The 21,999-nt window shown below is 35.5% G+C and overlaps 4 protein-coding genes across 5 annotated transcripts; 3 read left to right on the forward strand and 1 right to left on the reverse strand.

Annotated features, from left to right (window-relative positions):
* The first annotated feature begins 363 nt into the window (after window positions 1–363).
* Window positions 364–3,607, forward strand: LOC149734086 (uncharacterized). Its single transcript, XM_089881582.1, has 10 exons — window positions 364–493; window positions 983–1,032; window positions 1,156–1,203; window positions 1,277–1,330; window positions 1,530–1,655; window positions 1,965–2,075; window positions 2,300–2,375; window positions 2,745–2,823; window positions 3,002–3,158; window positions 3,312–3,607. Exons 1-10 carry the CDS (start codon window positions 477–479, stop codon window positions 3,431–3,433), a joined length of 840 nt encoding a protein of 279 aa, XP_089737708.1. The 5' UTR covers window positions 364–476; the 3' UTR covers window positions 3,434–3,607.
* Window positions 3,608–3,944: 337 nt separating this feature from the next.
* Window positions 3,945–6,084, forward strand: LOC149734087 (dynein intermediate chain 3, ciliary-like). The gene is given in 2 exon segments (XM_089881547.1): window positions 3,945–5,118; window positions 5,120–6,084. Coding segments are annotated over 2 exon segments (1,782 nt in total). The 5' UTR covers window positions 3,945–4,048; the 3' UTR covers window positions 5,832–6,084.
* LOC149734088 (protein broad-minded-like) lies at window positions 6,078–20,322 on the forward strand. Of its 2 annotated transcripts, XM_089881513.1 has the most exons (27): window positions 6,078–6,297; window positions 6,620–6,781; window positions 7,168–7,372; window positions 7,845–8,058; window positions 8,367–8,511; window positions 8,800–8,921; window positions 9,533–9,674; window positions 9,900–10,001; window positions 10,371–10,536; window positions 10,973–11,044; window positions 11,102–11,198; window positions 11,648–11,768; window positions 12,345–12,558; window positions 12,902–13,066; window positions 13,555–13,708; window positions 14,101–14,234; window positions 14,516–14,635; window positions 14,949–15,037; window positions 15,091–15,201; window positions 15,665–15,882; window positions 16,173–16,382; window positions 16,761–16,952; window positions 17,397–17,551; window positions 17,870–17,953; window positions 18,295–18,453; window positions 19,633–19,719; window positions 19,969–20,322. In XM_089881513.1, exons 1-27 carry the CDS (start codon window positions 6,152–6,154, stop codon window positions 20,074–20,076), a joined length of 3,894 nt encoding a protein of 1,297 aa, XP_089737639.1. In that variant the 5' UTR covers window positions 6,078–6,151; the 3' UTR covers window positions 20,077–20,322. The 2 variants fall into 2 exon arrangements, with proteins under 2 accessions (XP_089737639.1, XP_089737640.1); XM_089881514.1 differs by lacking the exons at window positions 19,633–19,719; window positions 19,969–20,322 and adding an exon at window positions 18,802–19,618.
* Window positions 20,239–21,992, reverse strand: LOC149734089 (uncharacterized). The gene is made up of 3 exons (XM_089881590.1): window positions 21,843–21,992; window positions 21,303–21,500; window positions 20,239–20,808 (listed from the first exon to the last, which is right to left on the reverse strand). Exons 1-3 carry the CDS (start codon window positions 21,964–21,966, stop codon window positions 20,396–20,398), a joined length of 735 nt encoding a protein of 244 aa, XP_089737716.1. The 5' UTR covers window positions 21,967–21,992; the 3' UTR covers window positions 20,239–20,395.
* Between the last annotated feature and the right edge of the window lie 7 nt (window positions 21,993–21,999).

The raw sequence follows: 21,999 nt of genomic DNA on the forward strand, positions 1-21,999 counted from the left end.
GTTCTATGTTTATCACCAAATGGGACGAGAAAATAAAATGAAAAGGTGTCCCATCTTCCCCCATTCTACTATATCTTAAATATTTGCATTCACTTATGCATGTGTAAAACTCAATATACGCACTATTTAAAATCTCACTAAAACCAATCGTAACTCGATCTGGAATAGAAACGGTGCTTTGTTTTGCTGTAGGCTTAAAAGTACTGCTTGCAGCGCTACAGGATACAAAACTTTAATACTGCTATACACACTCCGAAATCTCACTGAAACTGAGCGTAACTTGCTCTGTGCTGCTGTAGGCATACAAGTGCTGCTTGTAGCGCTACAGATTGCCGCGTAATCAACGCGGAAAAAGGGACGAAAAAACGACCTGTTTCGATTAGTTGATTGTGTTTTAGAATCTCTCCACTGAGAATTTCGCATTTCGTGCTTTTTGTTATTGTTGTAAACTGCCTTCAAAACGTAAGCGTGTAGAAATGAATGCACTGGTTCGGTAAGTCCTTTGTTTACGTTCTTAAAAGTTTAGGATTAATTGAATGAATTTGACTTGGTTTGTTAAAGCTGTAGTTTGGTTTATGACTATGTTAATACAAGTTTAAAATAGGAAATTTGTGTCCTGGAAGACCAACGTTTCGTTTGCCATACAGCGAAGCATCATCAAATTTGGCTATTACTGTTTCGCCAGGGACTTATAGTAATGATATGTAGTAGGGTGGGGGAAGACGGGACACCTTTAGCACATAATATCCAAATACCCTGATCGTGTTTTAAACAGTTAACAACGGTCTATGGGAATCTTAATAATAAGGTTTTATAATTCTTGGGATGTTCTTTGTTTACTACCAAATAAGACGAGGAAATAGAATGAAAAGACTTTCCACCTTCCCACCCTGCAATATATAAAACAAAGTTATTACACTATATAGCTACTTAATTTTTAAAGCTTGATTTCGAAACAATTATATTTTATTTATTATTTCAGCGTTTTCCTATTTCTGAACCTTCTCTGCCTAGAACAGATTATCGTAACTGGTAAGTTCGGAAAGGAAATATACACTAAAACCTTTATTGTCAATATTTTTTTTTTAAGTAATTTATAATGTATATTACAACCCAACAGTAATATTATAGCGGATAATTATTTTTGTCTTTCAGGTCAAGATGTATACGACAACGAGTTCGAATCGTCTAGTGGTTTTTCTGGTATAGTATATGCACATGGTTATGAATAACTATGGACAAGGTATATTAAATGTAGTTTTTTTCATGTTTTCAGGGTACAGCGGGGAGGGAAGCGGTGATGCTAAAGAAGATGACTTTTTTACCAGCGGTTAGTGTTTAAACTACTTGCTAACCAATAGAAACTATATAGAAAACTATAATTTTGAAGTCCAACGAAAGTCTAAATTAAAAATTATAGAAAAATTAAGAATTTTCATATTTTTTAAAAAAATATTTAAAAAAATTATAACAGCCTACACTTATTATACAATAACTGCTAAAACTATTATACGAAAATTTATTTGTAGGTGACAGTTGTTCTGGTAGCGGGGAAGACGAAGAAATATATTCTGGTGACGTCATGTCCGGTGAAAACGACACATTCAACGAAAGTTTTGACGCCAAGACAAAAAACTTCCCCGGATTCGATAAGGGTAGGATATATCTTATTACGAAACCTTTTTATATTTACGCATAAAAAGTAATATATAGTATTGTGAGGTAAGATGGAACACCTTTTTACACATAATAAACATATTATGATCGTGTTTTAAATAATTAACAACGGTCCATGGAAGTCGTGAGGATACGGTTTTATTATTATTTATTTACTACCAAATGAGACTAGAAAATGGAATGAAAGGTGTCCCATCTTTCCACACCATATATTGGAATATTACGACCCTTTCTAAACGAAACTTTAATGTTTACATACAATAGCAGTGTAAACTATATCCATTTAGGTATTTCTTCAAATGCCATGAACGTATTGCAAGGTCTAATGAACGGCGGGGGTTTCGCTGAAGAAGCGGAAACAGACTTTGAGCTTTTGGGTGCCTTCGAAGATGGCTCAGGTAAGATATGGACATTAGTTGTGTTGTTGTATGGGCGGCATAGGCAGTCGTGTAGCTTGTACTGTTGCTATAGTATTGCTGGGTAAAATGAGTACAATTACCGCATATAATATCTCATTTTTCCGGTTTCGGTTTTTAACAGTTAACAACACTGCTTAAAGACAAGGTTATAAAATACCGTACTGACTATTTTTTTACAAAAAATATTTTTAACTGTTTTTAAGGTGCCAATGGGCTTTGTATGAATGGTGATATTTGTTTCAATGGTGGAACGTGTGAGACATTATTAGAGGAATCCAGGTTAGTTGGAATACCAGCAGAGCTATTTTTACCTTGATATGTATATAGGGAGGGGAATCAAAGAATATTAAAATAACTATAAACTTGTATCCTTACTACTCATATAGACCGTTGTTAATTGTTTAAAACACGATCATAACATTTGGTTATTATGTGTGTTTTGTTATGTGCTAAATGTGTCTCGTCTTTCCACACGCTACTATATAACAGTGGCTGAGAGGTATCTTGTAAACTGTTCAGCTTGCAGCAGACTTTTTATTTTTCCAACGCCAAAACTTGACAAAATACGTGCATTTTCCCCCCTATTGTCCACTTTTAAGTGTGTACATATTCAACTTTTTACTTAAACTAATCAGAATTAATTTCCAGGTGTCTTTGCGCTGTCGGGTACACTGGACATGACTGTTCCTCTTTATTTGGCGACTCCGCTGCTTGCCTCGATTGCCAGGTATAATATGTTTTGCTAGAAAAAAGACACGTTTTTAAAATACATTAATTGGCAAGACGAAATAAAATATAGAATAAAAAGGTGTCCCATCTCTCCCACCCTATTATATAACCATACAGTTTCAATTGACTATATTGACACCCAATGAACAATTTTTTTAAACTGTATTATTTTGTAGGATTTTAGTGGCGATTCGTTAAAAAAGCGAAGGTCCCTGGAAAACTACCATGTCGTGCAAGTGGAGTGGAGACATAATGGAAACTTCACTGGTACAGAAATCCTGGCAGAACAACTTATTTCAGGGATGCTGGACGAAAAACGTCATCACAATATCGGTAGGGTGGAATAACACTACTGTAGAAAAAGTTTATATGGCTATCGGTTTGCATTATACGATTTTGTAAAGATGTGTATTTTTACACGGTGTGTTTTTAATTATTTGGTCTAATGCTAAAATGTCATGTTAATTTTACTCTAATGCTTCACAGCTCTAGCTACTTTGGGTGGGTTCATTTTACTGCTTGCGGCTTTATTCGTTGGCTATTTTCTTGCACGGTTTGGTACAAGGGGAAATCGACGTGAAGAAACACAAGATACGCACAACGTGTGACGTACAGCTGTAGTATGCGTTGTAGTATTGTAATCTCGCAAAAGCACTTTCAATAAATTGTTATTGATATTTTGTACCGCAATTCGACAAGCTGTGTATCTTCTTTGTTTCATTTCTTTGCGTTTTTGTTACTTTCAATTGCGTTAACGTTCCAATAAAGTATTGGCACCCGTATGACGTTTTTAACTTTGTAAGAACGAGCCGCCCTCAGTTTTGTTGTTTTCGAGAACTACTCCCCGATAGAAGCGTAGTATTAGATTTCAATGTGTAAAAACACCGTTGCTATGCAAAGAATTCCGCTTGTGGCAACAAAGAGTCTGCCTATCAACGGAGATACGCTTAATTAAATTCACACAATCAGTTTACTGTTATAGTTCAATTTTTGTTAAAGTTTTAAGCGCGAAACGTTTACTAAGTAAAGGTACATGAAAAAACTAGCATATAAAGTATCTTATGTAGATTTAGTAGTGTTAAAATTTTTTGTATTAATAAATTGCACTTATTCTTTAAATCTATATTTTAAAACGTTCTTTGCTTTAGAAAAGACTAGTTTCTGCCTGGGCAACTTCTCTATAAAATAAACATTTAAAAACTGTAGCCAGGGGAATCAGAAACATGGAAATAGTTTACGTCTACACGAAAAAACGCTCCGAGTTCGGTCGGCAATGCAATTTCGCCGACCGCCCGGCAGAGCTTCACGTCGACGTGGTGCCAGACCCTACATTAACGACCGAGTTCATTGAAAGAGACCCGTGCGACACGGCCGTGCAATGTGCGCAGGAAATGTCAGAGCATGAGGTGAACACAGAACGATTTGAGACGGAGAGTCGTGGGATTAACCACATGGAAGGAGGATGGCCAAAAGACATCAATCCTTCAGAGGTGGAGCAGACCATCAGGTTCCGAAAGAAAGTAGAGAAAGAGGAGCATTACGTCAACACCCTACAGCAGCTTGGGAGTGTTATGGAGCACTGTATAAAGCAAAACAACGCAATTGACATTTATGAGGAGTACTTTGTTAACACTGAGATTGAATCAACCGAAGAACCACCATCAGCAAAAACCATCAATGTGTTCCGAGATCCCAATGAAATAAAGAGGACAGCTACATCACTATCTTGGTATCCGGATGGTGGGAAGAAGTTAGCTGTCGCTTACTCCAACCTGGAATTCCAAAGGTCTTCACCTGATACATCATTTGACTCTTACATCTGGGACATTGAAAATCCAAACAAGCCTGAGCTTACATTGAAGCCTGTATCCCCTCTTGTATCACTCGAATATAACCCAAAAGATTCCCATGTTTTAGTTGGTGGATGCTACAATGGACAGATCGCATTCTGGGACACAAGGAAAGGAAGTCACCCTGTTGAAATGTCACCTATTGAACAAAGTCATCGTGACCCAGTATACAAAACCATTTGGCTGCAATCAAAGACAGGAACTGAATGTTTCTCATCTTCTACAGACGGCCAGGTGCTATGGTGGGACATCAGGAAGCTAGGAGAACCAACTGAGAAATTGGTGCTTGATCCTACTCGGAAGTTAAATATAGAAAACGCACTTGGAGGAATTTCTCTTGAGTATGAACCTACCATGCCAACTAAGTTCATGGTAGGCACTGAGCAAGGATCTATTGTTTCTTGCAACAGGAAAGCAAAGACACCAGCGGAAAAGATTGTTTGCTTACCCTGGACACTACGGCCCAGTATACAGCTTGCAGAGGAATCCATTCTTTCCGAAAAACTTTCTCACTGTTGGAGATTGGACAGCCAGGATCTGGTCAGAGGATATCAGGGAGGCTTGCATTATGTGGACAAAGTTCCATATGTCTTACCTCACTGATGGTCAGTGGAGTCCTGTGCGCCCAGCTGTCTTCTTTACCACTAAAATGGATGGCACTCTGGATGTGTGGGATTACTTATTCAAGCAAAATGATCCAACATTGAGTATCCAGGTGTGCGATGAGGCAGTGCATAGTCTAAGGATTCAGGATAACGGAAGGATTGTGGCTTGTGGGTCGCACACAGGAACCACAACTCTTCTTGAGCTGTCTTCCGGACTCTGCACGATGCAGAAGAACGAGAAGAACCTTGTGAGCAGCATGTTTGAGCGCGAGACAAAACGTGAGAAGATCTTGGAAGCTCGACACAGGGAGATGAGGCTCAAGGAGCGCACGCAGTCCCAGCAAGGATCAAGAGCAGAAGAGGATGCAGCTGCTCCTGTGGATGAAGAAGAGAAGGAACTCATCGAAAGAGCAGAAACAGAGTTCTCCAAAGCCATTGAGGCAGAGAAGAAGTCTGCTGCTGGAAGACAAGTAGAAGAGATTGAAGAGGCGAGAGAAAAAGCTTCAGAAGAACCGAATGAAAAACTGGAGCCACCTGCAGAGGAAGAATAACTTTAACTTGTTACACAAATTTCAACTATATTATATCACATGTTCCTTGCATTGTTTAACTTAATAAAACATATAAAAAATGGAACTCACTGTGCTGCAAGTATTGTTGAACACCCAGTACTGGTTTAACTGTTGAAAAGATGACGCTATTGTTGTTTTACTTTATATTGTTTGCGTGCGTTGTACTAAAGTTTTTATTTTTTCAAAGCGCATATACAAAATCTAATTTCCTGTATCGAAACTTTTAGAAAAAGCCAAAAATGGCGCTGCCTGGTACGGGAACTTTAAAAATGTAGGAGACTGTTTGTGTGACTAAAATAATGGCTTCAGCTGAAGACGAGGTGTTAACTGGCTTGCATCAGCTTCTTAAAAATATTGAGCCGACACTGAAAAGTGCATCGGGATCACTGGATGTTGCGGAGGATGTTTTGCTACATTTGGAAGAAACAGATGAGAGTTTTCACAAGTATGATATCTAGTGTGTATAGTTTGGGTAAATGTTGTAAAATATTGAAGCAGTTTAGATAAACTTGCCTGTGTCCTTTATTTTTTATGTATATTTATAATTTTCACTAGTTTCTGCCTTTATTTTGGTCGAATACAGTAAAATTCGGGTAATTATCGCATAAATGTAGTTATTATATGAAGTTTTCACCAGTTTTATTTTAGATAAAATGCATATATATGGTCTATTACATTTTCTATATCTATATATATATGGGGAATTGTGACATAAATGCATTTATTATTATGTAGATCTCTCTTTTAAGTTCTTTGTTTTTAAACAGGCATGACTTTGTAAAATACATCCGGGAAAATATAGAGACTTACATCGGCCCACTAGTGGATGAAGAAATTGAAAAACGAAGCATCTCTGGTGCCCCTAACTCCGTCTCCCGGCAAGAGACTCTTGTTCAAGCTGTTGCTGAAAGTGCTGTTGAATCTAGACTGTAAGTTGGGCGTTTTAAATAGGTAGTTAATATTTTCTTTGCAATGGGCATAAGGTTACAATGTGTTTAATTTTCTGAGTTACGGATATTTTACTTTGAATAAATAAATGTAACATGCGCATCCGTGCCAGGCAAGGCTACAACATCTGCTATAAAAATGCCACATGTGTGTTTTGTTTATACAACTTGTGCTCGCTTAAGAGTTGCCACCCATGTAACTTTGTGGGTAAATTGCGTTGCCCAAGGACACACATGCCCACAATACTAGCAGCGGCTGGCCTTGAACCTGTCTCTTCTGCAAAAGACAGTGCTAACCACTTTCCTAAACTGCACCCCATATGTTCAAATTAGGCATACAAACTACAGTTTAATTTTTTCTTTTTTAGTTTCTCAGATTTGACGCAGAAGATTTGCTCTTCCACATCTTCCGCTGCCAACACGCTCCTGAGGAGCTTGGATGAGGAGCACAACAGCATGGGAAGTGATGAAGAGGTGGAGAGCCAATTAAGCAAGAGGATGAGGTCTGTCTTCAGTGAAGGAGCATCCACGTGTGGGTCTTCTTTTAATCAAGGGATGTTTTTCATGAGCCAGGTAATATTTTTAAATTCTCTAAGAAGGTGTTCTGTCACAGCGACCACACTTATTTTCCTCCAGGTAAATGTAAACTTTTTTTAGCTGTAAGTGTGTCTTAACAACTGTTGTTTTGTCGCCATATCCTGTTTTTTTATTTAAAATATTTCTAAATCTTCGCTACTGTAATTGAAGAGACAAATAAGGTTATTTTTATATATTATTATAATTATCATATTCTATAGCAGATTTTTGACAGTTTGATACCATTCTGTTTTATGTGAGTAAAGTCCCACAACATGACCCCAACTTGAGATTTAAACCTAGAGTTGGCCCATTACCCCTAAACTGTTTGATGGTTTTGTAGTCTAGTACAGAAATTTTTTGTGTCAGAAATTTATTATTTTCCATTTTTTGTCGTGCTTTAGTTTTCTTTAAAACTGCTGCAGTACATTTATTCATTTTGCAATAAATACTCTTATTTTTATAACAGGAGCAATTCCACTGCATTGCTGATGAGATGGACTGCAGAAAACCTATAGATATTCGTCGAGACGCATTGACAAGGTTATGCCATGTCCCCCCTTCTGATGTGATGGCCAGTGAAAGTTGGTCACAACTTCGTGTCTCATTAATGGATGCGTTAGCTGATCCTGATCCATTCCTATCACACACTACACTAAGTTTTCATGCAAAAATGTTTGCCGGTAAGTCTTATTATGAGTTTCTGGGCATGTTTTTTGTATATAGTTTTATACGAAAATGTCTCTTTAAGTTTTGGTGCAAAAAAATGTTTGCAGGTAAGTCTTATTATGAGTTTCTGAGCATGCCTTTAAAAATGTTTTTTAGGAACTCTTGTATACCTTGCCAGTAGTAATTTAAACATAGTTTTATATTAAATTTAGTGTTTTTGAAGATATTTTTTCTGTTTTGGGATTAATTTTTTTAAAGATATGTGATAAAAATCTTGTTTTTCAGTTAAATTAATTTTTTCTACTATGATTCTCAATTGTAGTTTCCAACTACCAAATAATGCGCGAGACATACACATGCTTGGCTGAACATCTGATAAGATGGTTCAAATCTTCATCTCAAAGTCTTCCTAGTATTTATGAACCTCTTGACATCACCAAATCTGAAGTAGTACTGCTAATAAAAAGGTGACTTAATTTTATTATATTTAAATAATGTCGGTCTGTCATATAATTTCCCCTAAATCTTTAATCTGCCCTTCCAAAATTACTATTTGAAAGTCACTTGTGCTGCAGTATGAAGCGAAATTTTTGATTTGCGCCAATAAAAAAAAAACTTTAAATATCAGTAAACATTTTGGAGGATTGAACGAAGAAATTATTAGACCAGATTTGGGGCTTTAGCTTGTTTTCTTCTGACCTACAAACATATAAAATATAATTTTCCTGTCTTTAACTTTACGCTTGTTATTTCAGAATACGTCTCCTGAATGAGTTTCAATGTGAAGTCCCTTCTATATGGGTTCGATATCCAGAAAGTTTTCTTGAAGTCATTGTTGACAGCAGTTTATCTTTGCTCTGTCTGCAACTTAAACTGGGTGAGCTGCACCAAAATTTCAATCACTTTTTATACTGTACTAAAATAAACACTTCGTTTCGGATCTGAATTTCTTTATTTATTGCTCTGCAGTGGTTTTGTTTTAGCCATTGAAACATTCAATTCACTTTTTGCACCAATTTTTATGTATTTTTTACACTGTAGCAAAATTATAGTTCTTTTTTTAAATCAGATGTTTTTAATATTTTTTGATCCTGTTTTTGACTGAACTATTGTAAGAGTCAGGGTTATCCAAACAGTTTTTTGATAAATAGTTACCGTAGAGACAAAAATGGTATGGAATAAAATAACCACAGAGGTAATTTAACGTCCTATACATGGTGCCTTTGTTGCAGCTATTCATCTAACACTAAATATATATATATTGCCTGGTCAAGTTTATGACACTACGGCCTACAGGTTAAAACCAATTATAAATTCAAATATTTTAGGCAAAAACAGCAACAACAGTGACAGAGGTAATTTGACATCCTATACATGGTGCCTTTGTTACAGCTATTCATCTAACACTAAATATATATATATTGCCTGGTCAAGTTTATGACACTACGGCCTACAGGTTAAAACCAATTATAAATTCAAATATTTTAGGCAAAAACAGCAACAACAGTGACAAACTGACAGCTCTGCACTTTCTTTCTTTGATTGACATACGGGCGAACTGGTTTAGGAAATGGCTTCATGGGAATTACAGCAGAGCCACACTTATTAACTCATTAGAAGGAAAATACCAGTGAGTGAGAATTTTTTGGTTAGAAATCTAAAATTCTTTTCTGTACGGGTGCGGCCCTATGGACTGAAATATAGGCCAGAGTTGGCCCATTACGCCAATTTTGACTCTAATAAAAAGTAACAAATACTAAACATACGGTTTTTGTTGTAAAATGTCCAAAGAGAATGCATATAAAATCACCGGGCCTTCTTATATTACGACTAAGAGAATTCTGACTTTGTGCAGGCCAATTCTTCAGGATGCTGTGTTGCAATGTTTAACTTTCTGCCGAGACAGTCTTTCTAAACCAAAGTCTCACCCCCACCATACACCCCAGGATGGAAGAAGGTAATTTGAAATAATTTTTAACATCATGTCTGACGCTATAGCAAAGAAAGTTATGGGACAAATCTGGTATAAATCTTAAGTCCTAGAATAGCAAAAAATAAAGTGGTTAGCACACGACTGCTTCTAATCCAGAGATTACCGGTTCAAAGCTTGTTGCTGCTACTGTTATTGAAATTTTTCTTTAACCAAAGTATCTTTAAATTGGTTGTCTTATAATAAAAAATATCACTCACAAAGTTACATATGTGGTAACTTGCGGGCATGAGGTGTATGAAACAGAAAACCCATATTATAACGACTATCATTTCCTTGCCATGCAAGGATAAATAATTGACGTATATTTATTTATTCATTTTTTTCTTGCTCTAGAACCACATACACACCAAATGAAATCCGATACGCTCGATTTGTTCACTCGTTGTGCTTCGTATCTCGCCTCCTCTTCTATACAGGAGGAAGAGAGCTCTTCCCAGTCAGCATTGATATCTTCCCGCATCCAATATCAGTCCAACATCTTCTTATATCTTGGATTCAGGTATCTTATTTTTTTTCAACCTTAAATATGTAATTTTTTAAAACACAATTTTTGATTAAAAACTGCGATTTATGATTAAAAATGAAATTTTTGATTAATACACACAATTTTTTATTAAAATGCGACTTTTAAGGGTATTTAAAAATATCTGTGTTTGTATAGGTGTTACAAAATTGTAATTTATTAAAATATGTTCAAAGCAAGACACTTAATGCCAAACACGATGATTTCTCGCTGTATGGCAGAAAAAACTTGCTCTTTAAGATCAAAAAATAAACAACTGCCAGAAGATCTCTTTCAGACTTTGTTTTAAAACAAAAATGCCCAGAAGTAAATTTCTCACATGCGTGTATTTTTACAACATTTTTAAACCAACTATTGGTAATGGTTTTACTTTTTAAATCCATTGCTATATCATTTCATATTTGTGTTTTAGCTTATTGGGCTGGCAAAATCAAAACCAAAGCACGGCCATAAGGCTTATGAACCAGCATCATTGGTGTGCAAGGTATGTACATATTAAAATAAAAATTACTAACTGATTTCTAAGCCATGTATATTTCAGGCGATTTGCAACTTATGTTTATCTAATGCATTCGTTGAACAATGTGTTGGAGATGAAGTTATTTCTGTTCTTCTTATTCCTATCAGGACATGGCTTGGTAAGATAATTATAGCTATGTAAAGTTATTAGTTTTGCACTAATAGGACCACACAATTGCTTTAACCTAGTTGTCACTAATGGTTTGTCAAAATTATCAGCCATGTATAAAGAAATATATATGTGTGTAATCACCCACAAAGTTACATACACGGTAACTCCTAAGCTGGCACGAGGTGTATGAACACCTGTATTATAACGACCGTCGTTTTCGGGCCATGCGAGAATAAATCAAGTTACATTCCTTCATTTAATTACACTAGTTTTTACCGATGAGTTCTTCATCATATTACAAATATTAAAAAAACTTTTTTCTGACAATTTTTTTTCACTAATATACTTAACTTATAACTGGACAGTGGGCATGAGGCGCACGAAACCATTAAGCAACTGAAGCATATTCTCTGCCGTGCCCGTTACACATAAATTTGTTCCCTTTTTTTCCCATAGAACCATCAAGTAAAAGATACAGTGAGAGCTGTATGCTCCATATTGCTGAGATACTTGCTTGTCTGACATCAACATGTGCTGGAAGAAAACTTTTACTTCATGGAAGTGGCTCAGAAAAGAAGTAAGTAGCAATATAGGCTGCACTATGGCTCGTTTGTAAGCTAGGTGTAGCAACCACATTTATTTTCTTTCAATTAAATGGTAATTTGTTTTTAACTGTAAGCGTGTTTGAAAATATTTCTAAATCTTCGCTACTGTAATTGAAGAGACAAATAAAGTTAATATTATTATATTACCACTGTAGTATTTTAAAAACTTTTTTTTTTTAATTTAAAGAACAACAAATATAACTGCTAAATAGCTACAGCTTATGTTATTGCAAATAGAAATAAAATAATAAAAAAAAATGTAGTTTGATATGTAGAAACTAAGATGCAAATAAAAAATAAAAATAAATTTGATGTTTAAAAAAATAAGATGCAAATAGAAAATAAACAAATAGTTTTAGTTCTGACAATCAGGCGTCGTAGTAACTTGTAAGTTGGGATGAGGTGAATGAAACAGAACACTCATGTTTAACGACTGTCGTTTACCGGCCATGAAAGAATAAAGGGTATTTACATTCATAGTTACAATCATGTATTTTGAAACTTTTGCATTTTTATTTATTTTTATTTCTTATTTTTTTTTAATCTAGATCAGCCGCTGCTCATGTTATTGCTGAGTTTGCTCAAAAGTCACTGAATTCCAAACTTCCCTCGAGCACCCTGCAATCAGCTGGTAATATACCAAGCTACTCTGTTGTTGGGGCATTCGTATTTGTGTGTCGGCAAATGTATAATGTATGTGAAGGCTTACTGTTGCTGCTGGAGTACAATTTGCATCAAGGAATTGCTGCCGCTTGGAAACAGGTGGAAATTAAGTGTTTTGAGCATAAAATGTTTTAAAAAATTTTATTATTGTTTTGTTATGGTTTGAAGTTGCCATTGTTGGTGTATGTGTCTTTGGCCAAGACACATGAGAGCAATTACTTTAACTCAGTGATCCCTTATAGATTCACTAAATTGTCAGGCACATATTCTAAAAAAAAGAAAAAAATGTATATACCTACAAATTTATATAACTCCTAAGTGAGCATCTAGTGTGTGAAACAGAACATCCGTTTTATATCGACTGACATTAGTAATTTAAGGATAAAGTAAGTTTCATTCATTCAACACTTGATCTACAGAATTTGTAACAAACTATTTTCAGGCTCATGAAAAATGGGGTGACAGCCATGCTGTGCCACTCAAATTTGACGACTCGAATGAAAATATTGACGAACAAAGTTCACCCACCCAATCAAGCTCTAGAAACCTCGTACTTTGGGAAGAAACATTACTTGATAACCTTCTTAACTTTGCTGCTACTCCAAAGGTGGGACTACTGACTGCAGAGCATTTTTTAAAATTTTGTACAATACGACAATCATGTTATTACATTATGGGTTGTCTAAATTGTCAGCCATGCATTATAAACAAATTTATAATTACCTAAAAAGTTAAATACGTGGTAACTTGTAAGCTGACAAGAGGTGTATGAAACAGAACACCTGTGGTAAAAGAATGTCGTTTTCCGGCCTTCCGAGGATGAACAAGTTGCAAAAATTCTTTTATTATGTTGTTTGTAGAGTTTAACAGTTGCTCTTTTTAGAATGAGTTTTGTATTGCTGTTTTTTCCATAAATTAGTTATGATGCCGGTACCTCCCGCCTTTTTTTTGTATGCTATTCCGACATTGACAGAATAACTTTGTTTCTTCCATTTAACCCAACGAAACCAATGTAAATAATGTACTAGAAGAAATCTTTTTTTTGCACTATTAAATTACACTAATGCTGTTGGACTTATACTAAATTTTTTTCAGGGTCTTTTGCTACTCCAGCAAACTGGTGCAATAAATGAATGTGTGGCGTACATGCATTCACGTTATACAAAGAAGCTGCAAGTGAGCAAATGTGAAAAGTTTGGGTATGGTGTTATGGTCACACAAGTTGCTGCTACTGCTGCTGGCACTTCAGGTTACTTTTGTACTGTATTTAAATTGAATCAATATAACTTGCTGTATCCGCGCGTAGCTGGAAAACGACAGTTGATAAAACACGAATGTTTTGTTTCATACACTTTGTGCCAGCTTACGAGTTACCACGATTTACCTTTCTAATTGATTTTTTTATATTGTATGGCTGACAACAATATTGTATAGCTGACAAATTGGTGACTACTGGGTTGGAGCAATTAAAGTGTCTTGCCAAAGGCCACATACGTCCACAATGGTAGCAGTGATGAGCCTTGAATCTATTACCTCTGGGTTAGAGGCCGGTGTGCTAACAAAAACTCATTTTTATTATAAATCCATGTTGATTTTTAGCTATATTTTAAGTTTTACCATTAAAAAGTTTCTGCCATACAGCGTTATACAAAGCTGGTTTCTTACGTGCAATCATCCACGAGCTGTGGAGTCATCTGGAGCATGCAACAGATGAAATAAGGATGACAGCTCCTCGTCCTTTTCCTCTGCATCCTATTGATAGATCTGTGCATAAGGTAAAGGAATATAATATAACGACTATCGTTGCCGCACCATACAAGGATAAACAAGTTACATTTATTCTTTCTTTCAAAATTCTTTATAAGCTCTGTATAAATAAATTTCCCCCTTAATAAATCCAAAAATACAATCACCAACAAAGTTACATTCATGGTAAATTGTAAGCTGGCACGAGGTGTATGAAAAAGAACACCCATGTTATAACGATTGTCCTTTTTCTAGTCGCGCAAAGGTAAATCAAGTTACAATACATTTAAATTAATTCATTCAATTACAGTCCTTCATGGGGTTGGTGAATGTTTTAAGTTCCTACCCTGCTGTACATGAGCTATTCTACCAACAACAACTACCCAACAAAACTTCGTATACTTTCCGGGAAATGCCAGAATCACCAATTGTAAGTAAACAGCCCAGTGGTCACTGATGGGTTGTTCAAATTGTCAGAAATTAAAAATCCCTCCCAAAATAATTACCCGCAAAGTTATATACATGGTAACTTGTAAGCATGCATGAGGTGTATGAAACAGAACACCTTTGCTATAACAACTTTTGTTGCCCCCTCCCCCCATGCGAGGGTAAATAAATCGAACTTGTGTGCTTTTTTGAACAATTTATTTATAGTGCTTAAAAACAGCTGTATGTTTTTAGTATCAATGTTTGTTCTGTAACCTATGCTGGAAGGTGCCTAAATTATGATATTTTCTTTTCAGAATTTGATTGACAGGTTGGTAATGATCAATTCAGAAGCAAAAATTCACGCCTTATTCAACTATGAACAATCCCATGTATTTGGATTAAGGTATAATATGTTCAAATTTAGCCCTTCAAATTCTTGATTCTATTTTCTTATAGGTTGCTAGCTGTTCTAGCCTGTCACTTGGACAGTTGGTTACTGCTTGAAACTCAGTACAACATACAACACACGCTGTTGGAGCTGCAAAAGAACAACAGAACCATTGAAGGGTAAATGCAAATATAGACAATGTTTCAAAAACAAAATCATACTTTGTTGTAAATAAAAATTTTAACCTTGAATTTTTTCTATGTTTGTATATGATATTAAATATGTTCGATGCTGTGACTTAGTAGTTTGCCCTTGTCTCATAAGTAAAAGATACGGAGTTCAATACTTCATACTGATAGCTGTGAGCTGTATGTGTTCTTGGGCACTTACCACCAATTGCTCCAACCCAGTGATCCCTAATGGTTGTCCAGATTATAACCCACAAAGTCACAGCTCAAAGGCTTTGTTGTTAGACCCGACAAGGACCTTACTCATATAGAATAAAATATGAAGCAAAAATGGTTATATTTTTAACTTCTATCAACGCTTCTTTTGCACCTTAAAAAAAAAAAAAATACTGTTTGCAAGGAAAATTTTTAACCCTAATATAGGTGTAGTTTTCCACTCTTTATTTTATTTCAGGGAAATAATAATTGACCGTCTTTCCATTGAACGCAACTATTTGCTTGTAAAGACTCATATGATAGGTGGGGAAGGTGAAAGACTTTTACCAAGTCGTTCTCTTGATGATAACTCGCAACAGAGAAGACAGCGTCATTATGTGTGGCCTTTATTTTATCACTTTCCAATCCCAAAAGAGTACACACCAACTATAGCATCACAAACTTCAATGAAAAAAGGTGAATTTTGGGTTTTGTTTTGCTTGGTATTAGTTAGTGTGAAGTGGTCACGATTTGAATTTTTTGTGTATGTGTATTTTTTTGTGTATAAATAGAGATACTCAAATGTGACCTAAAGGTACCAGAAGCTGTTTCATAAGAAACTCTGTTGGGTACCTTTAGATCACATTTGAGCATTTCTATCAATACACAGACTTTTATTTTTGGTTGGTATATCATTGAGCGTGGAAGGGTGTATTGTATCTGCATAAAAATGCCATGTATTAAACCTAAACCCTTTATTCCAACAGAAAGTGCATTGAGTCGCTTCCTTGCCTCTTCCAAATCATCCGAGAAAAATCGACAATGGTTGGAGCAGTTACGATCCACGTTCTGCAAAGTGATGAAGACCGCAGCATCCACTGTAAGAGGGGGAGTGTTGATAGAGACGATTGAAAAAACCATCCAAGCACTAGAGAGAATGCCAGAGGAGAGAGTATTTAAGAAAACTCCAACAAGAGGTTTGAAAATATATTAGAACTACCTTCATGTAGTAAAAACAAAGATTCAGAACTGCATGTTAAAAGTAAAAGTATAGTATGTGGCCCATTGGTTATCACATCTGCCTCTAGCCTAGCCTATAAGTTACAGAATCAAAGCTGTTATATTTGCGGGTGTGTGCGGACAAAACACTTGTGACAACTTCTTCAAACTACTAGTTCTTTAAAGTTGTCTGAATTCTCAGTCATTCGTTTAAAAATCACACCAAAATAATCACCAATGGAGTAAAATACATTCATATCCCATTTGATTGTTTTGGATTAAAAAACAGGCAGTTCCTATAAAGTAAAAAAACAACTTTTCCTCACATGCACTATTCAACAAAATTCTTGCCACAGGTCAGTTTAGAGACTCTGGTTCTGCCTCGAACAACAATTTACAAAACATTGGTGTAAAGCTGGCAATCAGATATGGCAAGCAGATTAATGCATTGAAAGCCAACCCTGAAACTGCTGCAGCAAATCTTGTCACAGTGCTAAGGACATGCTCACAGTTTCTTGCTCAGCAACAAAGTTATTCTTCTGTTTTAAGTAAGGAAAATAATTTGTTAAACCGGCTGCTTATTGGGGAGTTCTCAATTCTGTGATAGTTTTTTTTTACAAAATTTGCTAAAAAATCACTACTTATGTCAAGGGTAAATGGTGCCGTAGTACAGTAGTTATTGCGCCCGCTTTTAACTCAGAGGTTTTGGGTTTGAGACTTGACACTGCTACCATTGTGGAAGTCTATTGTTCCAACCCACAGTAGTCACTAGTGTGTCTGAATTGTTCGGCATACAATATGTTTAAAAAACAATTTCCCTGTGTTACATACGTGGTAACTCGTAAGCTGGCCAGCCCATGTTTGGAAAAAACAACAAGTGTCATTTTCCGACCACGTAAAGATAAAGCAAGTACATTCATTATTAAAATATTTTTACTTCAGTTGCTTCAGGGAAAACATTATTATTTAAACTTTTTTTTTCATCCAACCAGAACTTACATCTGGTCCATACCCATGTTATGACTGGTTCGTAAGCAGCATCTTTCTAATGGTGTCTGGAAGTAAGGACCGAAGTCTCTCCATACTGATGAAGTTATCTGAATTACTTTGCTCTGGTTACTTGTGGCCAGCAAGATTGCATGCAAGTGTAAGTTGAATCACCAAACTAAAAATTAAAAAATTACACAAACTGTAAATTTACAATTGTGGTAACTGTCCTTGGGCAAGACAAATAACGGCATGTTTTTAAACCTAATGGTTCTTTATGGGTATACTAAATTGTCAGGCATATATTACAAAAATAAAACAAAATTTCAAAAATAATCACTCACAAATTTCTAAAGGAGTAACTTGTATGTGGGCACGAAGTGTATGAATCAAAACACCTGTGAATAACAAATGTTATTTCCCCCACATGAGGATAAATAAGCTACATTCGTTCAGTTAATCGATGTTTTATATTCAGATTCATCTATCAGAAGGTGTTCGAGCGAGTGGTATTCCTCCAGTATTTTCATGCACAGGACATCATGTTGAACTTATTCTGCAGGTTTGTGGTTTATATATATTTCAGTGGGTTAACTGGAAAAGCCTACTATAGTTGTCCAACACAGTGGTTAATGCATGTGCCTCTAGGCCAGAGGTTTTGAGTTCGAGGCTTGCTACTTTTTCCATTGTAAAGGTAGGTGTCTTCAAACACAAAAAAAAACAAATAAAAATCCCCAAAAATATTCATCCACAAAGTTACATTCTGTCCGATTCGGAATTCTCTCATTTTTAAATACATTATCTTGTCTTCCAGTTTTTAACATCTGTAACAAACTCCCAACAACTTTTTGTAATCCTTTATATCCCATACCTTGAAACCAAAACAAATTTGTATTATTCCAGGCTGAACACCCTTTAATTTACTCAGCATTCCGCATGAGTGGGTACACCCCATCACAGATTACCCAGCATTGGTTAACCCAGTGTTTCTGGAACTATCTGACATGGACACAAGTCACTCACTATATTGTTACCGTTATAACAATGGGATGTGATTATCAGGTATGTTGATACATCAACAATATTATGGCCTTATAGTGTAATTATGTCCGACGTTGTGGCAAGTGCCTGCCTCTAACCAATAGGTAATGGGTTCAGGGCTAGTCGCTGCTACCATTAGGGCATAGGTGTCCTTGGGCAAGACACTTAACGACAATTTCTCCAACCCAGTGGTCACTAATGAGTTGTCTAAATTATCAGCCACACATGAAAAAAAACACCCACAATGTAACATACTTGATAACTCGTAAGCTGGCACGAGGTGTCTGAAACAACGCACCTGTGTTATAACGACTGACGTTTTGCGGCCATGTAAGGATAAAGTGTGAATTTTTTATTTTTATTTTGTAGGGCTGATAATTTCAGGACTGAATGAAAGAATGTAACTTACTTTAACCTCGTGTAGCCGCAAAACATCAGTCGTTATAACACAGGTGTTCTGTTTCCTACACCTCGTGCCAGCTTTCGAGTTACCATGAATGTTACTTTATGGGTAATTATTATTTTTTAATATTTTTCTTTTATGCATGGCTGATAATTTGGACAACCAATTAGTAACCACTGGGTTTGTTATATAACTAGTCAGCAGGCATCATACTTTTATATATTAAATGAATGTATTTAACTTACTTATCCCCGCACAGTGGGCAACAACAGTTGTTTTAACATGAGTTTTCTGGTTCACAAATCTGGTGCTTAATTGGTTGTGCTATACACGTTAAAACATCACATATAAATTATTATTGCTTGGTAATTATTTACACTGTGCATATAGACTTTGGCTTGCAAACACCTGTACAGTAGCTACTTATCTTATTACACGGCAACCAATCGTTTCCTGGATGTTTTTGTAATAGGTAAACTCTTGCCTTAATTCAAGATTATACCTTGCTTTGGAAATTTTATTCCCCTGTACAATAGAAATCCCTAGCGGCCTAGCCTGTTCATATTTTGACTAGTATCCGCTACCTTCTCTTTTTTGTGTATCCAACCGGCAACTTTGTGTACAGTTTCCTTCTGTAAATTGTGCAAAGCTTTACTAAAATGACTTGGATTTTTGCAATATTTTAGTTTGTATAATTTCGAACTTTGTTACTGAAAATGAAAAATTGAAGTGACAGATAATAGTTAATTATGTCAAACATGCAGTATAACATAAATATGTATTAATCCAAATCAAAGGTTTACATCTGTGTCAGCATATTGAAACATCTTCAACATGAAATTTTAAGTCACCGTCAAACACAAGATCTTCAAGTATTTCTTAAGGTAATGGCATCAATGCGAGTTCATTAAATGTTGAGTTCCAACAGCCAGCTTTTTTCCACACTTTTTTTATCAATGGCAATTTTTGCAACTGTCATTTTGCTGTTAAATCCTCTGTTTGGTATTTCAACAATAATATGATTTCCACTATCATTTTCTTATAGATAAAAAATTGTGTTATTTTAAACTTTTATTTGAAGCCATCATTTAAGACCAGGACTTTAAATTTTTAATAGAATCCTTTTGTTTCAGGAAAACCCAATAGAAGGATTTGTTGTGTCCGAGTGGTTTGATTACATGAACAAACTGGAACAAACATATAGGAATACAGTTCTTACCTCAATGCGAAACATAGCTTGACAAACCTCAATATTATAACATCTAAAATGACCTGACAATCCAGTTTAAGCGAGATGGAAGCTGAAAAGAAGAACAGATTTGCTCATAGGTGTTGCAGCATGCGTCATTCCTTTTAAAATAATTTTCATGTTTTTGGATGCTTTGGTTTTGAACACAATCATATTTACATGTGGGCTATGAAGCTTTGTACCCAAATCACTGTGAATTTTATTAATAAAACATAGAACTGACTGTTTCATTTCAAACGCAATTGCATGCAAATTGGAAAGCCTAGCACAATAATTTCGCAAGATACGAAAGATGACACCGTATTTTTCCATTACAAAATTCTCTTTACAGCATAGACGCTATCTGAACATGATTTAATCACGTCTGCCAGTTTCCCAGTGGTTTCTATGTTGTCAGTAACTTTTAACGCTTCAGTGTATTCAGCTATCTTTTTTAGCAGTTCATGAATAGTAGCATTCAAATGTGTGCAGGGGACAGGGACTCTTATATCAGACTGGAGATTCTGGAAGCTTGAATCTTCATTTGGTTTATTAAATGTCTCCATGGTCTGCTTCACAGGTGCTAAACTGTCCTCAACAATTTCTCCCTTAGGATGTTCCATAGCATGAGGTACACTTGATGGACCAGAACTTGATTGGGGAAAGCTACGATTTGAAGCAGTTGATCTTACAGCATCTTTTATTGAATTGTCTATTGCCTTTGAAAAAGCAGAAGTGATGCGTCCTAGGAAAAATACTTAAATAACATAACAGTACAAATGACTGTCTTTTTTCCCCCAGTTTTATTTACAATACTTGAAAGTATTACTCAATGCAGAAAAACAGAGATCCGGACTATATTTTTTGTCTTAAATTTCTGTTCCAGTTTATGGCAGTCTCGAATTTTTTTTAAAACACATGCGTATATTTTAACATATGCATAACAGTATTGTAACATACCCTAAAATAACTACACATAAAGACATCAAACCTAAAGTGGCGCCATGGCGGAGATTAATTTGTAAGCATTACAAGTTACAACTAATAAGTTTGATCTGTATCAAAATACTGCACTAGCTACCCCTGCATATTTTAAAGCTTGGCGCCTATGTCTATGTACATCCACATACACATAATAATCTTTGCGACATTTGTATATATACGACTTTTGTTACGTATTGCCTTGCCTATTAACAAATTTAAACCACTGACACTAAAATTCTCTTTTCAATCACTTACCTTCCCCAGAAGCATTTGCCTTTTTTCTTTCTTCCTGCTCTTTTTTAGTGGATAGTGCAGCTTCTTCACTTATGGCATGATCATCTTTCGATATTTCCGATTCCATCTCTGTACAAGCAACACAGAAATCTTCTCCATTGCGCGGTTGCATCATAATCGTTCCACAGACCTCACATAGCGCGTCTAGCATTCTATATCCTACATGAAATTGCTGTGAGAATTTAAACTGAAATTTTGTACTTTTACTTAAATGTGATTTGTATATATATTTTTGTTATAGCGGTTTTTAATTTCATTTAGGTTTATGGTCATTGACTTTTTTTTAATAAGGCACATATTGTGTGCTTATTTGATTAGCAATTAGCCCAGATAAAACCTTGTTTAAAAAAATGGAAAATCAACAAAAGTGTTATAAATTAAAACATTTAAAAGTAAAACAAATGGTTAAAACTGTGGAAAAGTTTTTGACAACAACAAAATTATAAAACAGCAAATAAGTTTTTTATAAAAAATACAACATGCATAACATAGACATATTACCTTGTAACATGTAATTTCCCAATCTTCTACTAATTTCATCACTTCTCTCTTGTCGTGACTGTAGTATCTTCATTTCGGCTTCAGTTGGTGGGGTCCATTCATCTGTTTCTGCTTCATCATACATTTTACGTATTTCGTTTTAACCTATTACATAAAG

The sequence above is a fragment of the Ciona robusta genome, chromosome 7 (genome assembly GCF_009617815.1).
Source record: "Ciona robusta chromosome 7, ASM961781v2".
NCBI classification, from domain to species: Eukaryota; Metazoa; Chordata; class Ascidiacea; order Phlebobranchia; family Cionidae; genus Ciona; species Ciona robusta.